The 21,784-nt window shown below is 51.6% G+C and overlaps 2 protein-coding genes across 5 annotated transcripts; both read right to left on the reverse strand.

Annotated features, from left to right (window-relative positions):
* Positions 1–761: 761 nt before the first annotated feature.
* Positions 762–15,565, reverse strand: ZSCAN20 (zinc finger and SCAN domain containing 20). 4 transcript variants are annotated; one of them, XM_023758541.1, is made up of 9 exons: positions 12,082–12,747; positions 10,116–10,224; positions 8,734–9,260; positions 7,338–7,524; positions 6,808–6,884; positions 6,464–6,548; positions 4,350–5,036; positions 2,708–3,133; positions 762–2,192 (listed from the first exon to the last, which is right to left on the reverse strand). In XM_023758541.1, exons 3-9 carry the CDS (start codon positions 9,148–9,150, stop codon positions 934–936), a joined length of 3,138 nt encoding a protein of 1,045 aa, XP_023614309.1. In that variant the 5' UTR covers positions 9,151–9,260; positions 10,116–10,224; positions 12,082–12,747; the 3' UTR covers positions 762–933. The 4 variants fall into 4 exon arrangements, with proteins under 4 accessions (XP_023614309.1, XP_023614307.1, XP_014315951.1 ...); XM_023758539.1 differs by having other exon boundaries at positions 2,708–3,136; XM_014460465.2 differs by lacking the exons at positions 10,116–10,224; positions 12,082–12,747 and adding an exon at positions 15,533–15,565 and having other exon boundaries at positions 2,708–3,136.
* A 3,472-nt stretch (positions 15,566–19,037) lies between these two features.
* On the reverse strand, positions 19,038–21,758 carry LOC102438734 (toll-like receptor 12). The gene has a single exon (XM_006094266.3). The coding sequence runs from the start codon at positions 21,756–21,758 to the stop codon at positions 19,038–19,040; it is 2,721 nt and encodes a 906-aa protein (XP_006094328.1).
* Between the last annotated feature and the right edge of the window lie 26 nt (positions 21,759–21,784).

A 21,784-nucleotide genomic window follows, 5' to 3' on the forward strand; every position in this document is an offset into this window, starting at 1 on the left:
CTTTGGGAATCACTCATCCACACTCAGAGCCCAGTGCCAGTTATCAACATCCCCAAACCTTTCACCTTTAGATTCATAGAGAAATGTTAACAGGATGTGTGGTCTACAAAGTGCTTTGAGATCCTGGCCCGAGTTACTGCCCCAACGTGAGGGGGGTTCTCCATGGTGGTAGGAACACCTCAGGCTCTGGGCAGACAGGTGGGGCTGGATCCCGCCTCTGCCACTTTCAGCTGTGACCCAAGCAAGTTACTTCAGCCTCCCAAGCCTCGCTTTTCTTTTCTGGGAAATGGGGGGAATATTAGTACCTATTTCCTGGGGCTGTTGTGAGGATTAAATGAGATCAAGTATATAAAGTGCTTAAGCAGAGAGCCTGCCGAACAGCAAATGCTTGATAAATACTGGCTATTGTTGCTATTATTAGCACTGACTTAGTAACATGAGTAATACGTAACTGTTGTTCCTCCTTTTTGCTGAGCTCATGGTGGCCTGTTCTCTCACCAGAGTCTCAAAATTCTCTGAGGATACGCCCCAACTAGAGACTGCCATGCAGGAGACTGACGTGTGCCGGTGGGGGATGTGTGCACACGGGAGTGTGAAGGCACAGCGAGGTCTGGAATCCCTGCTCAGGACCAGTGATTGGCCTCTAATCCCCTAAGCGTCCAGTTTGGCTCAAACACTGACTAAGCCCTTAAATGACAGCAAATGTAAGGACAGCCTGAGGACTGAGTGGAGATGTTTTACAGGAGAAAAAAAATCACAAATTTGGACCCTTAGCATTTGTAATTCGCTGCCAAATTACCTGGATTATATCAAGATAACTTCCCTGGGTATACACCAAGCTTAAAAACTGGGAATGTTTCTTTCTACCAAACATCTGATAATCTTGGGAGATTTAAATACACATTTCTCTTTTGTTGTGGGGGGAGTTATCTTCTACGACGCTTTCCCTCCTGTATGGGTTCTCCGGTGGGCACTGAAGTGGGAGCTATTGTTGAAGTCTTTGCCACACTCCAAGCACTTGTAGGGTTTTTCCCCAGTGTGGATTCTCTGGTGAATAATAAGACTGGAGCTCTGGTTAAAGCATTTCCCACACTCTCTGCACTTATAAGGCTTCTCTCCCGTGTGAATCCTCTGGTGAGTAATGAGATTAGAACGGTCACGGAAGAATTTTCCACACTCGAGGCATTTGTAGGGCTTCTCTCCTGTGTGCACTCTCTGATGTGTGATGAGCTTGGAGCGTTCACTGAAGCACTTCTCACAGTCCATGCACTTATATGGCTTCTCCCCAGTGTGGGTTCTCTGGTGGTTAGCCAAGGTGGAGCTCTTACTGAAGCTTTTCCCACATTCAGCACATTCATATGGTTTCTCTCCTGTATGGATTCTTTGGTGACTAATGAGGGCAGAGCTCTTGGAGAAGGTTCTTCCACACTCAGAACACCGATAAAGTTTCTCCCCTGAGTTGGTGCTGTACGGTCCAGGAGAATCTAAGTTCCTACTGGCACTTTGAGGTTGTTCAGGAGTTGTCTCCTCTGTCAAGTTCCTCCAGTGAGCACTAAAGGAGGGGCTTTGGCCAAAGTTTTCCCCGGGCTCACTACAATAGTCAGGATTTCCTCCCAAGTGGATTCTCTGATGTTTCAGAAGGTTGGAGCTCTGGTTGAAGCTTTTCCAACATGCCCCACATTTATAGGGCTTTACCCCTGTGTGAATTCTCTGGTGGGTGACAAGATTGGAGTGATCACTAAAGCTTTTCCCACATTCGAAGCATTTGTAGGGCTTCTCTCCAGTGTGAATTCTCTGGTGGGTATTGAGGTTGGAGCGGTCACTAAAGCTTTTCCCACATTTGAGGCATTTGTAGGGCTTCTCACCTGTGTGTGTCTGCTGGCGAGCGATGAAGTGGGAGGTCCGACTGAAGCTTTTCACATATGTGTCACACTTGTAGGATTTCTCTGCAAGGTACAGGCCTTGATGGTCAATAAGTTTTTCTAAGTCTTCTTCAGAAGAACATTCTTCCCACCGTTCCTGTGGTGGATTTCCTGCCTGCTCTTCATCTTCATTTTCATGTTCACTGTCTTCCTCCCAATCGTGAGGGTGGCAAACAACTTCTGGAGGACATTTTGATAACACTCCAGGCAAATCCTCAAAAATATCCTGCTCTGAACTCTGGCCTTCATCCTCATGACTCATCTCAAAACCTGAAAAAATGGGTAGAAATGTGGTTTTCCATTCATTAGTTGGTGTCTATTTACATATCTATATCCTGTGTCTTATGAATTTGGCTAACATGAAACTGGTCAAGTTTGGGTGCATACATGCATTTGTGACCTGCAAAGCTGAGGGAAGGAGTCTGAGACCTGGTGACCCCACCAAGGGAGCCATGAGCCCCAACCAAACAGCCAGCCAGTCTCCCTGGCCAATTCCTTTATTCCACTATTTGATAATGAACACCTTCTTCTAGTAAAATCAGTATGTCCTATGTCATATGAGATTGAATAAACTCCGTAAGTGCTCAACCAAATCCCAATAAAATCTAGACCTGACTGCTTATCTCATTTAGGGGGTTACACTAAACTAGACATAATCTGAGAAAAGCACAAATCCTTCTACTCAATTCCATTGTTTTAGTCCAGAGACAAGATAAGAAGCCTGGCTCCCTTACTCTATCTGCATGCTGGCAGATTTTGTGGGCATCCAATTATGCCATGCTTACCAGTGTGCGGGGTTTTAGGACATGGGGTTGGAGGTTTGATGACATTTTCATCTGCCATCTCATCCCAGGCCTCCTGGTCGTCAGCCTCTGTACTGCTCCACCCAGACGTAGGAAGACCTGCTACCTCTCTGATGTTCCCCATGGCTCTGACTGCCGTCCGTGCCCTCACCAGTGAGTCCAGCTCCTCATAGAAGGGGCATGTCCCTGGTGGGTGGCTGCTCTTGGCTTTCCGGTAGCTTCGAAGGAGGTTCTTAAATCTGTAGCGACACTGCTCCAGTGTCCGCAGGAAGCCCTGTGCACATAGCCGCTCTGCGATGGCCCGGTACACCTGACTGTTCTGGTGACAGGTGCGAAGCTTTTCAGAGAATGGGGACTCACTGAGAATGGTCAGGAAGGCCTTGGTCTCCTCATAGCCCCAGTGCACACCTGCTGTCAGGAGTGAAGAGGTCAGAATTGTGAGATTTAATGAGACTTGCCTAGGTTATCAGGGATCAGGGTCACCTGCCCCTCAGAAATTGTCCAGGTACCTGGGCACCAACCATACCCTTGCCTCTCAGGGCATTTCCAAAGCTTCCCACCCCAACCCCTTCTAAGAGATTTATTAACACCTACGAGTCTTGGCTATAGGGAAGGACTTAGGTGGCCATATTATACCAGGTGACCCCACCCCCTGGCTTCAGCTGATTGGTTCAGGGAAAGGCCTGTAATTGGGATACAAGAGACTCTCTCTATAACCATTCAATACATGTCTTCTATTTACTTTCATGAATTTTCCTTTTAAAAAATATGGAAACTGAGAATCCTTAGAAGGAAAAGGAAGTGGTCTGTTCTCAGTTCCTCTGCAGGTACATGATGCAGCCAGGGAGGAACACCACATACAAGGAGGCTAGAGTCCTGGGCTCTAACCCTGACTCTGCCCCTGCCTCGCTTAGATCCTGAGATAAGACACTTCATCTCTTAGGCTTCAGTGCTCCCACTTTTTAAAAAATATGTTTTTATTGACTTTAGAGAGAGAGGAAGAGAGAGGGCTAGAGAGATAGAAACACTGATGAGAGAGAAACAACATCGATCGGCTGCCTCCTGCATGCCCCCTACTAGGGATCAAGCCCGCAACCTGGGCATGTGTCCTGACTGGGAATGGAACCGGTGACCTCTTGGTTCATGGGTCAATGCTCAACCACTGAGCCACATCGGCTGGGCGTGTTCCCACTTTTACAGTGACTTGGCTATTTCCCAAACACTGATTACTCAACTATATACTGTCTTGATTTCTGCTCTATCTGTTAAATATTTCACTCAATATCTTTATCTAAATTTACTGTCTGTGAAATCATAGTTGATGTGTTCATACACATTAAAATTAAAAGTTCACTCGTGCAACTTATGATCATCCCCATACACACTTTGGGAAATACTGAGTTTGCTCTTTGAAGTCCCTCAGGACTGTCTCTATAGCTAAGAAAACTTGTACAATGAGATTTGGTCACAGGAGAAGACAGTGGGAGTCTGAGGATGACTGAAGGAACTTAGTGCCTCATTCCAGTAGCATCAATCCAGACTTCCGTGCCCTGAGCTTGGGGAGCAGAGGTTTGGCTAGTAGGAGGGTTGGATACTGGATCCAATTAAATGCCTGTGTTCTTACCAATACGGCTCTGGAATAGAGCCGGACCCCTTGCAATCCTGGGCCCCTGGACGGACTCGCCAGTGGCCAGGTCATCACCATTACAGTCTTCTGCCGTTTCCTCTGGCTCCCAGTTCCCATCCTCTTGTTCCTCCATCTCTGCATCACTGTCCCCCAGCCTGGGGAGGGCCACAGCCACTCCTGGGCCGTCTGTGGCTCTGATGGCTGTCCGAGCCCTCACCAGGGCCTCCAGCTCCTCGTAGAAGGGACAGGTCCCCGGTGGGTGGCTGCTCTTGGCTTTCCGGTAGTTCCGTAGGAGGTTTTTGACCCTGTAGCGACACTGCTCCAGTGTCCGCAGGAAGCCTCGTGCCCTCAGCCGCTCTGCGATGGCCCGATACACCTGTCGGTTCTGGTGACAAGTCCGGAGCTTTTCAGAGAAAGGAGACTCACTCAAAATTGCCAGGAAGGTCTTGGTCTCCTCATAGCCCCAGTGCACGCCCGACACCTTCATATCCTCCGCGTCCCATTGGTACTGTTCTTCCCACGCCTGAGAGTCCCTCCAGACCAGGGCTGGGGCTGGTTTTATTTGCTCATTATCCAGGCTGTAATCGGCAGTGCGCCTTTTTCCGGAATTTATACGACTCGGACCCCAGAATTCTGGTCCTTGCTCTTGCTGGGTGATGATATTTGGTTTTGAAACTAGAACTCCTACATAAAAAGAAATGACAGAAATGATTTACTGAGCAGAGTGCTTGTCCAACATACTTCCCTACGAGAGGCTAATGAGAACTTCCCAGGCTGAGCCCAACACATGTCTGGGGGGTTAGAGAGGGAAGTAGAGGTAACAGGATCACTTCACCAGAAATGGTCATTGACCTGTTAGCTTTGTTCATTTGCTCTCTTTGTTGTAATGAAACAGATCACACAAAAGTAACTGTCATTGGTCCTCAAATGGGCATGTGATTTAAACTGGCCCAATCAGAATGAACCCGATGGTGGGAGGGCAGGTCTCTCACTCTGTCTCCCTCCGTGTGTGTGTGTGTGTGTGTGTGTGTGTGTGTGTGTGTCTGTCTTACTAGGAAATATGTGGCCTCAATTGTCATTGGCATCCATCTCTTGACTCTGACACACAATAGCTTTCATGTGAAGCTGAGACTGAGGGTGCAGAGCAGAGGTGATGGTGCTGAGCCCTCTGTACTGTGGTGGGAGCATGCCCTCCTCTGGACTTCCAATTATGTGAGAAAATAAATGTCCTTACTTTTTATAACACTTAGCTAAAGGACTGCTGTTCCAACCACTCCCAACCCAACAAATAGAAAGCCTTTAATTAAATAAGTATTTGAACAAAACTAGAAATAGTTTAAAACTAAAAGAGGCCTAAGGATTATCTAGCCTTTAATTAAATAAGTATTTGAACAAAACTAGAAATAGTTTAAAACTAAAAGAGGCCTAAGGATTATCTAGCTCAGCGTTTCCCAGTTTGTCCCTCTGAGCGTTATTTCCACCAGACACCACGTGTAAAGGGGGTCACACTGTCGAGCGAGCAGCCAACAAGCTTCTGGTGCCTCACCTTATGGACAGGAGTGAGTCAGACCTGTCACTGTCCCTTCTGCTCTTCCCTCGCGTGTCTAATCCCAACGGGAAGCGGTTCGTTACTATTTGGCTTCCCGTGCAGATGTGGCTACAGAGAAAGGCGTCTGCGCCGATCACAGAGGCTTCCAGCCTCCTGAGCCCTGTGAGATGTACTCCTCACTGTGGCTGAGTGCCTCAGCCTCCCAGGCTTGGTTCAGTCCGCCCCTGAGTGCTGGGTCCTGTTTGATGCTGAAAAGCCTGGATTTCTGTGACAGCAGGCAGGGCCCAGCCCTGCACTGTGGTGAATTTACTGGGGAAAAGAAGGGAAGGAGCCCTGAGAGGGGAGGCTCCTGGAAGCCAACCTGCCAGCCTCCATCCCGGCCGACTCCACTCCCCACGCTCCACCCCTGCCACCACAGTGTTGGCTACGAGAAGCTTGTCTTCTTCCTCTGTCTGCAATCCACTGACTTCACAGAAGCACGAGACTTAGGGAGTGACGGAACGCTCTGGGAACCGAGGGTTTGGGGACCCAGCACCTTCTTCCGAGGGCACTAGTTCCTTACCCAGGGACACGCCGTTCCCACGGTTGTCTCCGGGGGCCTCCTTGCGAAACTCCTTCTCGGCACGTCTTCCAGGGCCCCGGGCTTCCTGAGAGGTGGACAAAAAGACCTCAGATGTCACTGACCCTGGAAAACAGCCTAGGAAACCCTGTGGGCCCCAGAAAAGGTCATGGAAGCACAGGGATACGGGGTTAGTCTAGCATCAGCAAGGAGAAGCCCAGCGACAGGGGGCAAGCAGCAAGAGCTGACACCCAGGCCTTGTGGCCTTTTGCTGAGGGGAGGCCATAGAGAAGAAGCGGAGCAAAGGGGCAGTAATGACAGGAAGGGGAGAACAGAGAGCAGCTTACCTGGGACTCAGCTGTCACCGCCCAATCTCCAACGCTCCCCATCTTTGGGAGAGTAGGGACTCGGGGAGTGAGGACAGCTGAGAAGAAGAAAGAGTCTCTGAAACCCAAGCTCTGGTCTCCACAGAACCACCCGCTTGGGTCCAGCTTTCCAAAGCCGTGCTCGGGTCCAGCTGGGACTCTCCCCAGTCAGTGCAAGTCTCCCCTTTCCTTCCCTCCGAGAGAGCCTGGCTCCTAAGCTGCCTTGAGTGAGGTGCCTTGTGGGAGATGCCAGCCCAGAACTCCGAGGGAGATGCCAGCCCAGAACTCCGAGGGTCACCACCTCCCCCGCCCCAGCCTGAAGCTGCTGTGACTCGGCTCTGGAGGGGACGAGCCATCACTGGGAACTTCACCTTCTTTTGCGATGCTTACGGACTTGCCTTCCTTCTCAGTGAGTCCATCAGGCACTGTTCTACCCCTTGCCTGGAATTCATACACCCTTCCTCACCACCCCTCACCCCTCTCCCTTGACGTTCCTTGAGTTTGGTACTCACCACTCTCCTTCAAGGCCTGGGGCGCCATCTTGGAGTCGAGATGCTTGGGAAGCTCCGGGCCCGGATTCCTCACCCACTGCCTCTGGGGCGGTCTCTCGGGCCAGTGCTGGGCTGACTGCCGCTGAAAGCTCTGAGATTCCCGCGGTGCCTTCAAGGACCGGGTCTCTTCTCCACACAGCTCCAGTTCCTACACACAGATGGGCAACGTTCCCAATTGTCAGCCCCATAAGACCAGTCTTGGTAGGGCAGAAAGTGTTCTTTAGGGGACAGTGGTGATCTAGGGATTAACAGGCCCTTTTTAAGACCCGAAGACGGCTCAAGTATGACAACAAGCCCTAAGGCTGCTAACTGCTGAGACTATGAGTTAAATCCACAATATTTTCCTTTCAATGTAGTAAATTTGGGCAAGTTACTTACCCGAGTCTCTGTCCACCCATTTGAAAAATGGTGATGGTAACAGTACCTGCCTTATTGGGGTGCAGGGTGGACTAGATAAGCAACATATACAGAAGCCCTAGAACAGTGTCTGGCACACGGGGAGTGTTCAATAAATGTCAGTCACTATTTCATGTGAGCCTCATGCCTCAGAGGTGTTTTCATTCCTAGGTTCCTGATGAGGCGTCTGAGGGGGTAGAACGATGACCCTGGGACCTAAGGACCTGGGTTCAGGCTGTGGTTCACAGGGACGAGCTTTCTGAACCACCTGACTTTTAGGGGGACTTGGTTGAATCTATAAATTACAGGGACAATAATGCTATTTCTTGTACTTACATTACTGCTATCAGCATCCAAAGCAATCGCATATGTGAAAAGACTCTATTAAGTATAAAACCATACAAATTCTGTGAACACGGCCCGGGGAGGGTTCAGAGCAGTGGCTGTGAATGCTGGCTTTAGAGTCAGACTGTCTCAGTTCACACCCTGCCTCTACCACGCGGCCAATTACCGTCTTTGCTCTGCCTCAGTTTCCACACTGGCAAAACTAGGATAATAGGACCTATCTCGTTAAATTGTTGACAGGATTAAATGAGCTAATACATGGAAAGCACTTAGAACAGTGGTTCTCAACTTTCCTAATGCGGCGACCCTTTAATAGTTCCTCATGTTGTGGTGACCCCCAATTTCATTGTTACAAATTGAACATAATTAAAGCATAGTGATTAATCACAAAAACAATATGTAATTATATATGTGTTTTCCGATGGTCTTAGGCGACCCCAAGGGGTCGCGACCCACAGGTTGAGAACCGCTGACTTAGAACATTCCTGGTACACGGTCATGCTCAATAGATGTCAGCTGCTCCATAACAATAATAATTATTATTTTGGAAATTACTAAGCCAGTCACAGCCCGCTGCCTGCCTGATCACTTCAGGGAGGCCGGCTATTTGCCTCACCCGTTGCCCTGCAGCCCGAGCCTCTCGGTGCCAATCCTCCACCAGGGCCACCGCCTCCTCGCCGCTCTCAGGGTGGCGCGCCTGCACCCAGGCCTGGACCTCCCTGGGTAAGATAGTCAGGAACTGCTCCAGCACCAGCAGCTCCAGGATCTGCTCTTTGAGGCGGACCTCTGGCCTCAGCCAGCGACAGCAGAGCGCCCAGAGCTGGCTGAAGGCCTCGTGCGGTCCCGATGCGTCCCTGTACTGGAACTGCCTGAAGCGCTGGCGGGAGGCCTCTGGGCCGGGGCCAGGGTCATGGTCCTTCTCCTGAGGCCTGGACTCTGATCTCCACGCGTCCTCCTCCAGTTTCACAATTAGGAGTTCTTCAAGCTCTGGTGGGGGAGACGCCCGGGCCTGGGCCTCCAGGGCTGCAGCCATGCTCTGTCCTGGACGCCTCACTTCAGCTGGGCTGTCCTCATCCGCCGTCTTCCTGCATCTACGGCGTGTCCTTCACGGGGCTCCTGGGAGAGGAAATGCTTTCCAAGGCTCTGAAGGCAGAAAGATAAAGGACAGTGAGCAGGGGACCCAGGAGCCTCACCTTCCCCCTTCCTCACACCCACCACTGCCACTGGATGGGGTGGAGTGCCGAGCGATGCCCCTGTGCCATAAGCAGGAAGTTGGACCACAATCTGGCACCAGCAGCCAACACAACAAAGGAAGACAGCACAGTGTTAAACCCAAACGACACGCCAAACGCCTTAGCCTGGCATCAAAGCCTCTGTGATCTGGTCCCGGCATAGCCTTCCCCCTCTACACAGACCTTCCCTCGCGTTGGGATAAACATCACCCCCTCCAGAAGGCCTTTCTCCCGGGCCTTCAAGCTTTAGTCTTCCCCTAAAGGTGCTCCCCTTGCAAAGTCCCTCTCTCACTCTGTACTTGTTTGTCGTTTCTCACCATCTCTGTGACTCCCCACACTGCAGCCAGGACCGGTCTCAAGACCCCCAAGTCCAACCACCTGTAAGACATTTCCACTTGGCTGTCTCTTAGGCACCTCAAACTCAATGGGTCAAAAACTGAACTCATCATTTTCTCCTGCAGGTCTGTCTCTCTTCTGGAGCTCTCCATCCAAAAAGGCACCAGCCCTATCTGGTTTGGCTCAGTGGATAGAGCAGCAGCCCACAGACTGAAGGGTCCCAGGTTCAATTCTGGTCAAGGGCACATCCCTCAGTTGTAGGCTCAACCCCCAATCCTGGTCAGGGCGCATGCAGAAGGCAACCGATTGATGTGTCTCTCTCACATCAATGTTTCTCTCTCTGTCTCTCCCCCTCCCTTCCCTAAAAATCAAGGGGAAATATCCTCTGCTGAGGATTAACAACAAAAAGACACAACTTCCATCAACTTACCTATACCAGGAACCTGATCATCACCTTTCTCCAAGATCCCCCACATCCAACTCATCAACAGACTGTGTCCACTTGGTCTTCTAACCATCTACATCCCCAAGGCCACCACCTTTGTCCAAAGAAATCATCACATTTATCACTTGACCAGCATTTTATCTCATGTCCCTGCCTTCACTCCTCTCACCCTTGACCCATTCTTTGCACAACCAGATAGATCAAACTCTGACCATGTCGCTTCCCTCCTAAACACCCTGCAGTGACCTACCTCTCATTTCCCTCAGGATCAAATACAAACCTTGCCCAAACCTCCTTTCCTCACCGTGCTCCCACCAGTCATGGTGGCTTCAGCTTGCAGCTCCGACATCGTGCTGCCCTCTGCACCCTCCCACGTGTTGGGGTCTCCTTTGGGAACAGTCTCTTCCCTTTCCTCACCTACTTAGGGCTCAGCTTAAATTGTCCTTTCCCAAGATTTAGTCCTCAGCCACAAGCTTCCGCGCCACCTCATGTTTCCTGTATCGTTACCCAGATCAGACTTTCTAATTATCTACCCACTAGATCACAGGCTTCCAGAGGGACCTATCACAGCTCAGCACACACAGGAAGCACTCCATACACAGTGAATGGCCAACTAATGATGGGGATGTGCCATGAAGCAAGGATTACGTTAAGCCCTTTCTGTGCAAACTAGATAAAGAAATGGCCTTCCTCTTGCCAGAAGGAATTCTCTTCTCTTTATTCCATCACTGTGACCCTTGCCACTGTCTAGGTTGTATCAGAGGGGCGTGTGTACATGTGTGTCCCCAGAGAGATTACAGCCACACCGGTGGCAGGGAATATAGCTTAGTTCTCTTTTTTGTCACACTCTTAACTCCCCCACACCCACAATAAGCATGATGCACTAAACAGGAGGCGCTCAGCAAACGCTTTCGGAGTGAACGTCTGAAGCTGCTGCTTTTACACAATGAAGACTCTGACCACACTCAGGCTGGGTTCTCTGGGAAAATGAGCCCTTTGTGTCGTTCCCAACAAATCTAGATGACATCAAAAATGCCACTCAGAGGAGGCTACCAGTCGCTTCCACGTGGGAACGACATGGCTGAATTGAGAACGGAGGGAGGGTGGTATTTTGATTTTAGGTCATCTGACTGGACTGTCTAGAAATAAGGCAAGGTGTGCCCTACAGACCGCCACATAGTTAGGGAGAGGCTAGGAGCACAACTTCCTGCCCGTCCTTCAGCTATCAGCTCAATGTCACCTTCTCTGTTAAGACTTCCTTGACACGCTATCATGCCCTGCCCCCATCCCTGCTCTCCAAGAATCGCCTTCCCACTCTTGTGTTCCCTAAGCAATTGGCACAAACCTCTAATATATGTTATCCTGCGTTATTGTAGTTACTTGCTCTTGGATCTGACAGCTCCCCATTCCGTTGCACTAGGGCTAGTACTGTATCTTACTCATTTCTGTATCCACAGTGCCCAACCCAGTGTCTTCCAATGGCCCAACCCAGCAGGGCCACTGGAAGTTTCGTTGACTTTTATTAAAACAGTTAAGCTGGTACATTAAAAACCTAATGGGTTATGGAAGATCGATAATTTATAGCAGGCTAAAGAATTAACCTTTCATGATTTTTTTTAAAACCACAGCCTTAATCATGCCCTAGTCCAAACACATTTGTGTCTCTCTCAAACGAGGACTGATTCACCAGTCATCTACAGAATCCCACCGTGTCCCCTGCACTGTACTGGGAGCTAGAGAACCAACAGGAACTAGGATAAACAATCTCTACCCTCACAAAAGTTAGTCTACTAAGAGACAATCGCTGAGCAAAGTGTGTGCTCCTGCACAGAAGCAACACAACAAAACAGGCAGTTAGCTGCCCCCCAGGCCCAAAGCCCAGAGTCTCAGGTAACAGGTCTTTTCTTCTGGGAAGACTTGCAAGTCCCAAAGGTTATTTTTAAATACAAACCTGCAGATTTTCTGCTGCTCTCTGACATACAAATAGCAGCCTATCCAGAGGGAGGTCAACACAGCCAACAGCCGAGTGACTTCACACAGATGACAGGGAAGACATGGACAAGGGCACCCCTCAGCCCTGAGACTACCAGGAACCCCTAGGTTTTCTCTCGAATCAGCAACCTCAGAGTGTGCTCATGGTGCCAGGCCCGGGCTGAGTGCTCGACATTCATCATCTCACTGAATCTTCCAGGCAAGCCAGTGAAGTGCCATTAGTGCTGAGCTGCCTGACACTGATCTGTAACGTACACATATGAAACTCCATACAAACAAGGAAGGACAGACATGATTTAAATAGTGCACCAGTTCCATCCACTATGTGTCTGTTCCAGAGAGAGCATGTGGTGATGACACCCGGGACTCTGCTGGTCCCAGGTTGGTCTCAGTTCCCTTGGGCCTCTCTTCTACTGCGTGTGAGCAGTGTCTTGCTTCAGCATGGTCCCTAGACACAGGCCAACTCTTCCACCTCGTGTTCAGGAAAACCCAGCTGTGCCGGGCAGCTTACTGAGAGCGTGTTGGTTTCTAATGGCTCCTTGCCAGAGAGCTGACTGTGGTTTTGGCTAAATATGATTATCACTTTCCATGCTGCCTGTAGAATACCATTATCCTGTGAGGTATGAATCCACTATATCTTCAGTCTATACACAGGGAGGGAACTGAGTTTCTATAAAAAAGATGCACTTAGGTTACACAACTAGCAAGTGGTAGAGTTGGACTCTAAGCCAGTGATGGCGAACCTATGACACGCGTGTCAGAGGTGACACACGAACTCATTTTTTTGGTTGATTTTTCTTTGTTAAATGGCATTTAAATATATAAAATAAATATCAAAAATATAAGTCTTGGTTTTACTATGGTTGCAAATATCAAAAAATGTCTATATGTGACACAGCACCAGAGTTAAGTTAGGGTTTTTCAAAATGCTGACACGCCGAGCTCAAAAGGTTCGCCATCACTGCTCTAAGCCCAGCTTCGTTTCCTCCAGTCATTTCTTCAGCCACAGCACACAGCCTGCTCTAGGTCTGCCAGGCATCCCAAGTCCTGAGAAGATGGTATGGAGGAGAGTGGGGGGAACACTGAGGCAGGAGTGAGCAAGTCGGGGTGCTGGTTCCACTCCTGCCATTTATCAGCCGTGTGACTTGGGACAGGTCAAGTGGCCTCTGCAGCCCCTCTAGGTTGCAGCTTACAGCCTGACCCTACTCAGTTACGCCGGGTTCCCCCGTTAGTACGATGGGAGTAGAGCAAAGGGACAAGGAGACGAAAATCAGCGGCCACAAATGTAAGTGGCTAGAGGCTTGGCAGTGTCAATGAGAATATGAGTGGAGTGGGGGCTGTGGCCACTACAGAGCACCAACGGGCCATGGCCCAGTGTCCACAGGCCTTCTAATTCTTCTAAGAGAAGTCAGAATTCTAGATTTTTACATGTTGGCCACCTACTCACAATTGTTTCAAACACCCTGAGGGTTAAATAGAGCGTGACCATAGGCTTCATTCAGCATGGGCTGTCACTTTGCCACCTTTTAGCTGAGTGATCTCAAAGGTTCCTTCCAATCTCCTGGAAAACCTAGAAAGAGTACAGATTCCCCTAAGTAATGAGGGGTAGGTGCTGGCTGCTGTCGAAATCAAGATCTCCTACAAACCCAGGGGAGCGGGGAGGCATCCTGGCTCCTGGGGCAGTGAGTATGGATGTGGACATGAAGAACCCGCCCAGAAAGCAGTGGGATGGGAAAGATTGGCCCCAGTCCCATGGGAAAGCCAAGGCTGGTCTGTGACCTCCAAAGAGAAAAAAACTGGGAGTTCCCGAAAGCTTTCTAGCTCATTTGGCTGATGGTCCAAGCTATTGCTTAAGCAGCCTGACCTTACACTTCAGGGCATAAAGCAGAGAAAGCAGGCAGATAGGATTCATTTAAAGCACCAACGTCATTCAACTGTGTTAAGGACTCTGAATCCCATGTGAATACGTGCTGTGGCCATTAGCTATGTCTGCCAGGCACAGGAAGGGGAATCGGCACACATCCCATGTATTTGCCACCCCTGGCTTAAACCCCCATCAGCTTCCAGCAAAAACAGCCATAATAGGAAGAAGACTAAAACTCATGCCCCTGGAAATCCACCGGAAGTAGCACCTTTCAGCCTGAGATAGCAAAGCTCACCCTGGATGGTCTTTATTCGCACATTCACCAAGTATTTATTAGGCAGTGGGAAACAGGGGTGACTCAGAAACTGTTCCCGTCCTGGAGATGCTTACAGTCTAGTGGAAGAGAGAAAAGGAATCACAGATGATGATGATGATGATGATGATGATGATCAAATGTGGAAAGTGCAGTAAAGAGTTCTTAGGGAGCCGGGGGGTTGGGGGTGGGGCGGGGGGGGGGACTTTAACTGCTTAAGGCAATTGAACAAAGTAACATCTGAGTTGGTTCCTGAAGAAAGAATCGTTCTCTTGGCAGAGAAGGGGAGGGGAGGGAGTGTGTCAGATAGAACAGCATGTACAAAGGTGGGAAACCAAACAGCCTCCCCCCAAAATGGGGGATAGCTTGGTAGCCCTGGAGTGTGGGGCATGAAAAGACTAGGCTGCAAAGTCGTTTAGGAAGGACCCTGAGTATCGGGCTGCAGTGTTTGGACTTAATTCTATCCGTGATGAGTGCCAATGGAGGCTTTTAAAGCAGAAGGCATAATCAGATTTGGGGGTTAAACAGGTCACAATAGCTACATTGCGTTTGTCCAGGCTGAGAGGTGAAGGATGGGGGGCGGGGGGCTTCAGCCAAAACCCGACAAGGAAAGGGCAGATTCCAGACACATGAAGGAAACGGAAGGATCTGAGGATCCCTGGAGTGGAAGAAAGCAAGAGAACCCGGACGGCACCTGGGCACCTGGAGGACCGTGCCATTCCGTCCATCGGGCATGAGGAAAGAAGTGCCGGTGTGGGACAGAACACAATAGCTGGTCCCGCCCACCGGGCTCCAGAAGTCACAACCATTAGACAAAGTGTCTGCTCCAGCTGGGCAGGTAGGGGCTGGTACGTTATTTTCAAGGTTGGGCTGCAAGCTCAGGCCCTCTTTTCTCCACTTCTTGCCTGGGCCCCCGACCCCCCTCTCCTGCCCTCTGTGGTCTCCTGGCCCCTCTAGGCTCTCCCATCTCCAGAACCGCTCTCGGTGTCCTCACCCACAGCCCTGAGCCCGTCCTCACTCCCAGAGCCCTCTAGCTCCCTCCTCATCCCCAACCCCTCGATGACCCTTCCCACCTCCGGACGCTTCATCCTCTGACCGCCCCTCACCCCACCACCCACACATAAAAGCTTCTTTCTCCGCTCACACCGCCCCCGGCCCCTGTGACACCATCCTCCTAAGTCTCCAGCCCAGAGCCTAAGTCTCCGATGCCCCCGCCCCGCCACCCGGACTCACCCACCGAGACACCCACTTCACAACGGGGCGGAAGTGCTCCAGGGTTCGCGCAGGGAATGCTGGGACGCGGAGTCCGACCGGCGCCACCCCGGGAATGGAGCGTCTGAGACTACAACTCCCAGAAGAAAGCGCGCGAAAGCCGGTAGGCGGCCTCTTCCGTTTACTGCCATGAAGATGCCGTCAGCCAATAGATGTGTCACCTTCTCCCGGTCCCCGGCACCGGAACAAATCAGAATAGGTTCTAGGGTGAGGGCGGGACCTGCTGCAATCCCGGTCCTTTCCACAGGCTCGGAAACGGCACCGCCCAGTAGGCGGGGACTCAAGCTGAAGGGGCGGGGCCTGTTTAAGGGAGAAGCGAGAGCCCCAGGCTGAGAGAGATCGAAGCAGAAACATTAAGAAATAAGGAGGGTGTGGCTAGAGATGGCCAGGCTGGTGGGCAGAAGAGAGTTGGACAATTGTAGGTGTAATTTACAGCTCACCGTTAAAATGCGTGACTTTGAATCAATTGTGAACCTGGCTTTATTCAAACCCATAAAACCAGGATAATAATAGCATCTGAGTCTACAAGTTTTTGTGAGGTTTCAACAAATAATACGTTCAAAATGATTCATTCAGGGCCTGGAGTCTAAAAATACACAGCGAATGTCACCTATTGTTATGAAAATCCGTTAGTGTAGAGCGTGGCAGGTGTTGTGAAGATTAAATGAGATAATTCAGGCAGAGCATGGACGCTGGAGTCAAGCTACTTGTGTCTGAAACTTCCTATTTTCAAATGCAGGATGGAGGCCTTGCCACTCACTACTTGTGAAACGTTGAGCAAATTGTTTCACCTCTTCATGCTTCAGTTTCCTCGTCTGTAAAATGGGAATTAGAATAATGGCATCTACCTGATAGGGTTTGTGAGAAATAAGTGGAGAAAAATTTGTAAAGAGCCTGGCACATGGCTAGCAGAAGGAGTTTAATAATTATATTAGCTATTCTTATTTTTACTAATGGTTATGAGAAGTTGGGGGAATTGACAATGCCTAGCATATGGCCAAGTGCTCAATACATGTTAAAATTTGGGGAATTCTGTATCTTAGTTTTAAAGACCTAGTTCAAAATCCTTCTCTATGAAACAAGTTCCAAATGATTGATAGTACTCAGTGGTTTTACACGGTGAAAGGAGTAGTGACCTATCGGCACTCCTTACTATTGAAGTCTTCACAGCCCTGTGAGGTGGGTATTACTACCCCATTTACAAGGAGGAAATGGGGGCTTGGACCTACTCAAGATCATATAGCCAGTCAATGCCAGGCATGGGATTTGAGGTGGGGCGTGTGACTCTGACGGTTCCTTCTCAGCCCCACACTGCATCCGGGAAAGATGGAGGGATGGAGTGAGTGGGGAGAGAGACAGGTCTTCAGTGTGAGGTGCTGGGAGGGCTGGAGCCATTTGAGAGGGTGTCGAGACCTGAAGTTGGAAAGGCAGCTTTGCAGGGTCAGGTAAGGACATTCATTTCAGGATCATGTATCCTGCAGAGGAGGAGTGGAGGTGAGAATACACAGAGCGAAAGACACCACTAGACCACTAGAGGGCACCCCTCACCCTAAATCCAGCCCAGAGCTGTTCTACGGTTTCCTTTGCCTTTGTCTGTAAAGCCTGGCATTGTACAGAGGAGGAAAATAAAAGCCCCCAGAGGCCAAGTTCCCTGGCCCAGTGTCATACAGAATTAAACCACAGAGCCTGAATCAGACCGCAGTTCTCGGCTTCAGCATCCATCAAGGTGGTTTCCTGTTCACAGTTGTCTGTTGAGACTCTTTGAGCTGGGCCCGCACTAGGCTCTGAGGATGCAGAGACGGATCACACATGGTCCCTGCCTCCAGGATTTGATCTCCAAACTCTCCTGGCCAAGTGTTCTATTAGTAAGTTAGTAATGTTTCCTACTAGTAAGACAGTTTTTAGTACACACTCCCAACGTGTGTGTTTTGTTTTGTTTTGTTTTTTTAATCCTCATCGGAGGATATTTTCCCACTGATTTTTAGAGAGAGTGGAAGAGAGAGGGAAAGACAAAGAGAAACATTGATGAGAGAGAAACACATCAACTGGTTGCCTCCTGCACAAACCCCAACCAGGGCCGGGGCCGGGGAGGAGCCTGCAACCAAAGTACGTGCCCTTGACCGGAATCGAACCTGGGACCCTTTGGTTCACAGATGGACACTCTATCCACTAAGCCAAACCAGCTAGGGCCCAAAATATGTGCACTTACTTATAAATTATATGCATGTAGTACATATATAATTGCATGACAAGCTAACTTTTATTGAACATTTACAATACATTATTAGGTCCTGCTTTCTGTGCTTTACACATATTAGCGCATTTAATCCTTGGAAAGCCCTTTGAGGGAAGGTGTAATACTATCCCATACTACAGAAGAGGAAACTGAGGTGCAGAGGTTAAGTAGCATAACAAAGCCATAAGACTAAAAAGTAGGCAGACTAGCTTCAGAATAAAGTGATATATGAAAAAAATACCAATAGAAGTTTTAAAAGTTCCTTCCTAAGCCCCAGTGGCTCATCTTGTGCACCACCACCCCCCCCCTTGGAGACCACTGCTCTGGGGGCTCCCTGACCTGTGAGGGCTGCTACAGTGTGGTCAGCACTTTGAGGAAGGGAAGTGCAGGAAGCGGGTTGTGGGAACCCAGAGGCTGGGAGGTCAGGAATGGCTTTTGGAGAAAGCGATGGCTGAATTGAGTCTTAAAGGATGTGTAGCAGTTCCCCAGAAGAAATAAATTGGGAGGAAGGAATAGCACATGCAAAGGCCCAGAGGCAGGAGATCATGGTGTCCTGGGAGCTGCAAGCAGATTAGCATGGATGAAGCACCAGTGCCAAGGAGGTGGGCTCCCCTCCCAGTGCTGCTATGAGGGTCAAACAAGGTGATAGATATGACCATGCCTTCATGTCCGCATTGAGGGAACAGACAATCAGCCTGCTGCCTCCTGGGCAGCATCCCAGCTTTCTGGTCCTCGGCTGCCAGTCCCCCTATAACCCAGATGGCGGAAGGGGCCGCTCTGCCCCTTGAAGAGCTGGTTGAACTCGGCCTGGACCCCATTCCAGAGCTTAGGAGTCCTCTGAGCCTTCCTTTCCTTCCCATACTCTCCCTGAATCCCCCCTTTATTTCCTCCAGGCCACAGTTTCCTTGACCCCACCCCCTGCACCCTCTTTCTCATGTGAGTTTCCATCAGAAAACAAAAAGACCAATTAAGCCATTCATTTCATGCATTTAGTACGTTTACTGAGGATCTGGACCTCTTGAGGTCACATCACATACCTCATGGCCACCTGCTGTTCCTCCAGAGCCTTCCCAAAGCCCTATGTTCCCATCGCCCTCCGTCGATCCTCCCTATACACAGCACCCACCTCCCAGAAGCTCCGTTCAGTCTCGCTCACGGACACATACCCACGCTCTCCCTGCCAGGATGGCTTTCCTTCCTATCCCACCCTCCGACCTACATGCACTCACTCTAGCCCAGCCTGGCCTGCTCCAGCCTGCTCCCCAACCACGCCCAGAAGTCGTCCTTGCCCTCCTCTTCCTTGGGCCACACGCAGTAGTCTCCTCTGCGGAGCAGCCGGGCCAGTCTGTGGTAGCGGGGGAGCTGGTGGCGGGAGACGCGCTCCAGGAAGACCAGCAGCAGCAGCGGCGGGCGGGGGGCGGCCAGCAGGAGGGAGGTGGCCAGGCGGAGCTCCAGGCGGCAGCGTGGGGTATGCAGAGCCTGGCCGCTCAGCACGCAGAGCGTGACCTGGCTGTTGGCCATGCTCTCCACCACGTTATCAGCCACGTCCTTGCCTGGCTCGAAATCCCGCTCAGGGAGGCAGAGGCGCAGCCCCCGGCGGCCCTCCAAGGCAGGCAGCAGCTCCTGCACCACCCAGGCCTGGTCTTGCCTACAGTGGGACACAAAGACGTCATAGAGGAACCTCTTGCCCTCACCCTTCGGACCCCTCAGATCCTGAAGCCAAGCCCTGAATAAGGCCTGCAGATAGAGGAGCCAGGAGTTCCTGGCTTCTTGCAGGAGGGGCCAGGAGAGCAGCAGAAGCAGCAGGGCAGAGCTGCCCAAAAAGAGTCCCAACTCTAGAGTCCTGGGGCAGTGACTCCAGAGAAAGGGGAAGAGGCGTTGCTTGGGGTGGACCCCGGCTTCTGGCTGGCACAGCTGGGCTGACGCTATGTGCACATATGTTCTGGGGGACCCCTCAAGCCAGGGCTCCACCCAGGCATTGGCACACTGGCAGGCCAAGGACGAACGCAGAACATACACGTACTGTGGCATCTGGGGACTGTGCTCCTGGAGACTGCCATCCAGCACGAGGCCTGCCTCCCAGTCTAGCACCAAGACCTGGAGACTTCCCAGGCCCTGGAAAGCAACCGCAGACAGTGTCTCCAGCCCCGTTCGGGCCACATGCAGTACCTGGAGCCTGGGCAGTTCCCCCACCAGCTCCTCCAGCTGCACGCGGCGGGGCTGCGCTCGGGACAGCAGTCTCTGCAGCGTCAGCTCCTGTAGACTGGGCAGCCCGGTGATGCAGCAGGGCCTGGGGCCGTGCCCGTCCCCCTGTACCCTCAGATACTGGAGCCTGGGGAGCTGCCAGAGGAAGACGCTGGGGGTGTCGGGGGAACAGAGGCCCTCCAAGCTACTGCCAAACAGGGAGAGTTGGCGAAGGGCAGGGAAGATCTTGGGGACCTTCTGGGTCCCCAGCTGCAGCCCCCAACCATTTAGAGTCAAGTTCTGTAAGGCTGGAAAGACAGGAGAAGCCAGCTCCCAAAGCTCCCCGCCTGGCACCGCGTGAAGCTCCAAGCTGGTCAGCCTCGTGGGCAGGGACAGCGCTGTCCCAGAAGGGCCAGAGCGGAGCGGCAGTCTCAGGTCGTGCAGACTCTCCAGGCCCCAGAAGTCCCAGGCTGGGCTCAGCACAATGTGGGTCTTCAGCAGGTTGAGGGTGGTGAGTGCAGGCAGAGGAGCCAACCAGCCCTTGCCCAGGGCCTCCAGTGGATTGTTACTCAAGTCCAGCATCTCCAGCCTCCTTAAGCCCTGGAATACCTGGCCCTCCAGCCAAACCAGCTGGTTCGTCTGAAGTAGCAGCTCCCGCAGGTGGGACAGACACGAGAAGGTGTCAGGGGCCAGGCTACGCAGCTCATTGCTGGACAGGTCCAGGGCCCGCAGTCCTGACACAGCTCCTGTCTCATTCGGGCACAGCACGGCGCTGCGTAGCTTGTTGCCTGACAGGTTCAGTCTCCGAAGCCTGGGCAGGGCAGCCAGGAAACCTGGTGGCAGGTCCATTAGGCCGCTTCCCTTAAGACTCAAGCTCTTCAGGCTCTCGCAGGAAGCCAGGGCCTCCAGAGCTATGTGCTCTATCCGCATCTGCCCCTGTCCCAGATTCAGCTCTTGCAGCTCGAAGTGGGCAACTGTCCCGGCGGGCAGCTCGGCCGTGTCCGTGTATGTCACAGACAGGGCATCCAGCCTCCGCAGCCCCAGCCCCATCAGTGCAGCTGCCTTCATCTTCGTGTGGTCCAGATTCAGAGTCCCCAGCTTGAGGCCCCGGAGGCCCCCAGGACTGGCCATCTTCAGCCACCTGTTTGAACTCAAGTCCAGTGTCTCCAGAGTCCAGGCATCACCGGAGGAGGAGCCAAGCACCAGGTCTGGGAAGATGTCGGCCAGCTGCCCCATATCCTTAAGGCAACTCAAAGTGACGGACAGCCGCCGTAGGTTGGGAGGCAACCGGACCCCCGAGTTCCCATCCAGGCAAACGCCCGAGAAAGCTAAGTACTGGAGGGAGCTCAGGTTGCCTAAGGCATCAGGGGGTAGGAAGAGGTCTTTCACGGGGAGCTGTATGAAAGACAGCCGCTGCAGCTGTCCCAGGCCCCGGAAGGCTCCGGGCAGGATCTGTGTGAGATACAGGGTCAGCCCCAGGGCCTTGAGGCCCGGGAAGCGGGAGAAGGCGTCCGCGGGCAGAACCGGAGGGGAACCACGGAGACAGAGCCCCTCCACACCCTGTGGCACAGCCTCTAAGGCCTTTGTCACGTTGGTCACCCCGGAGCACACCGCAAGGAGGGGCAGTCTGGAGTCCAAGCCGCAGAGGGAGAAATGGGAGACCAGGTGCAGCCTGGAGCCTTCGGTCACTGAGCAGTTGGAAATGGTCCAGCCCGAGATCAGAGGAGGGAACAGGAGCAGACCAGGCAGCAGCAAACGTCCGCCCATCTCAGCGCCACGTCTGCTCGACAGAC

The sequence above is a fragment of the Myotis lucifugus genome, unplaced genomic scaffold (assembly GCF_000147115.1).
Source record: "Myotis lucifugus unplaced genomic scaffold, Myoluc2.0 scaffold_131, whole genome shotgun sequence".
Lineage (NCBI taxonomy): Eukaryota > Metazoa > Chordata > Mammalia > Chiroptera > Vespertilionidae > Myotis > Myotis lucifugus.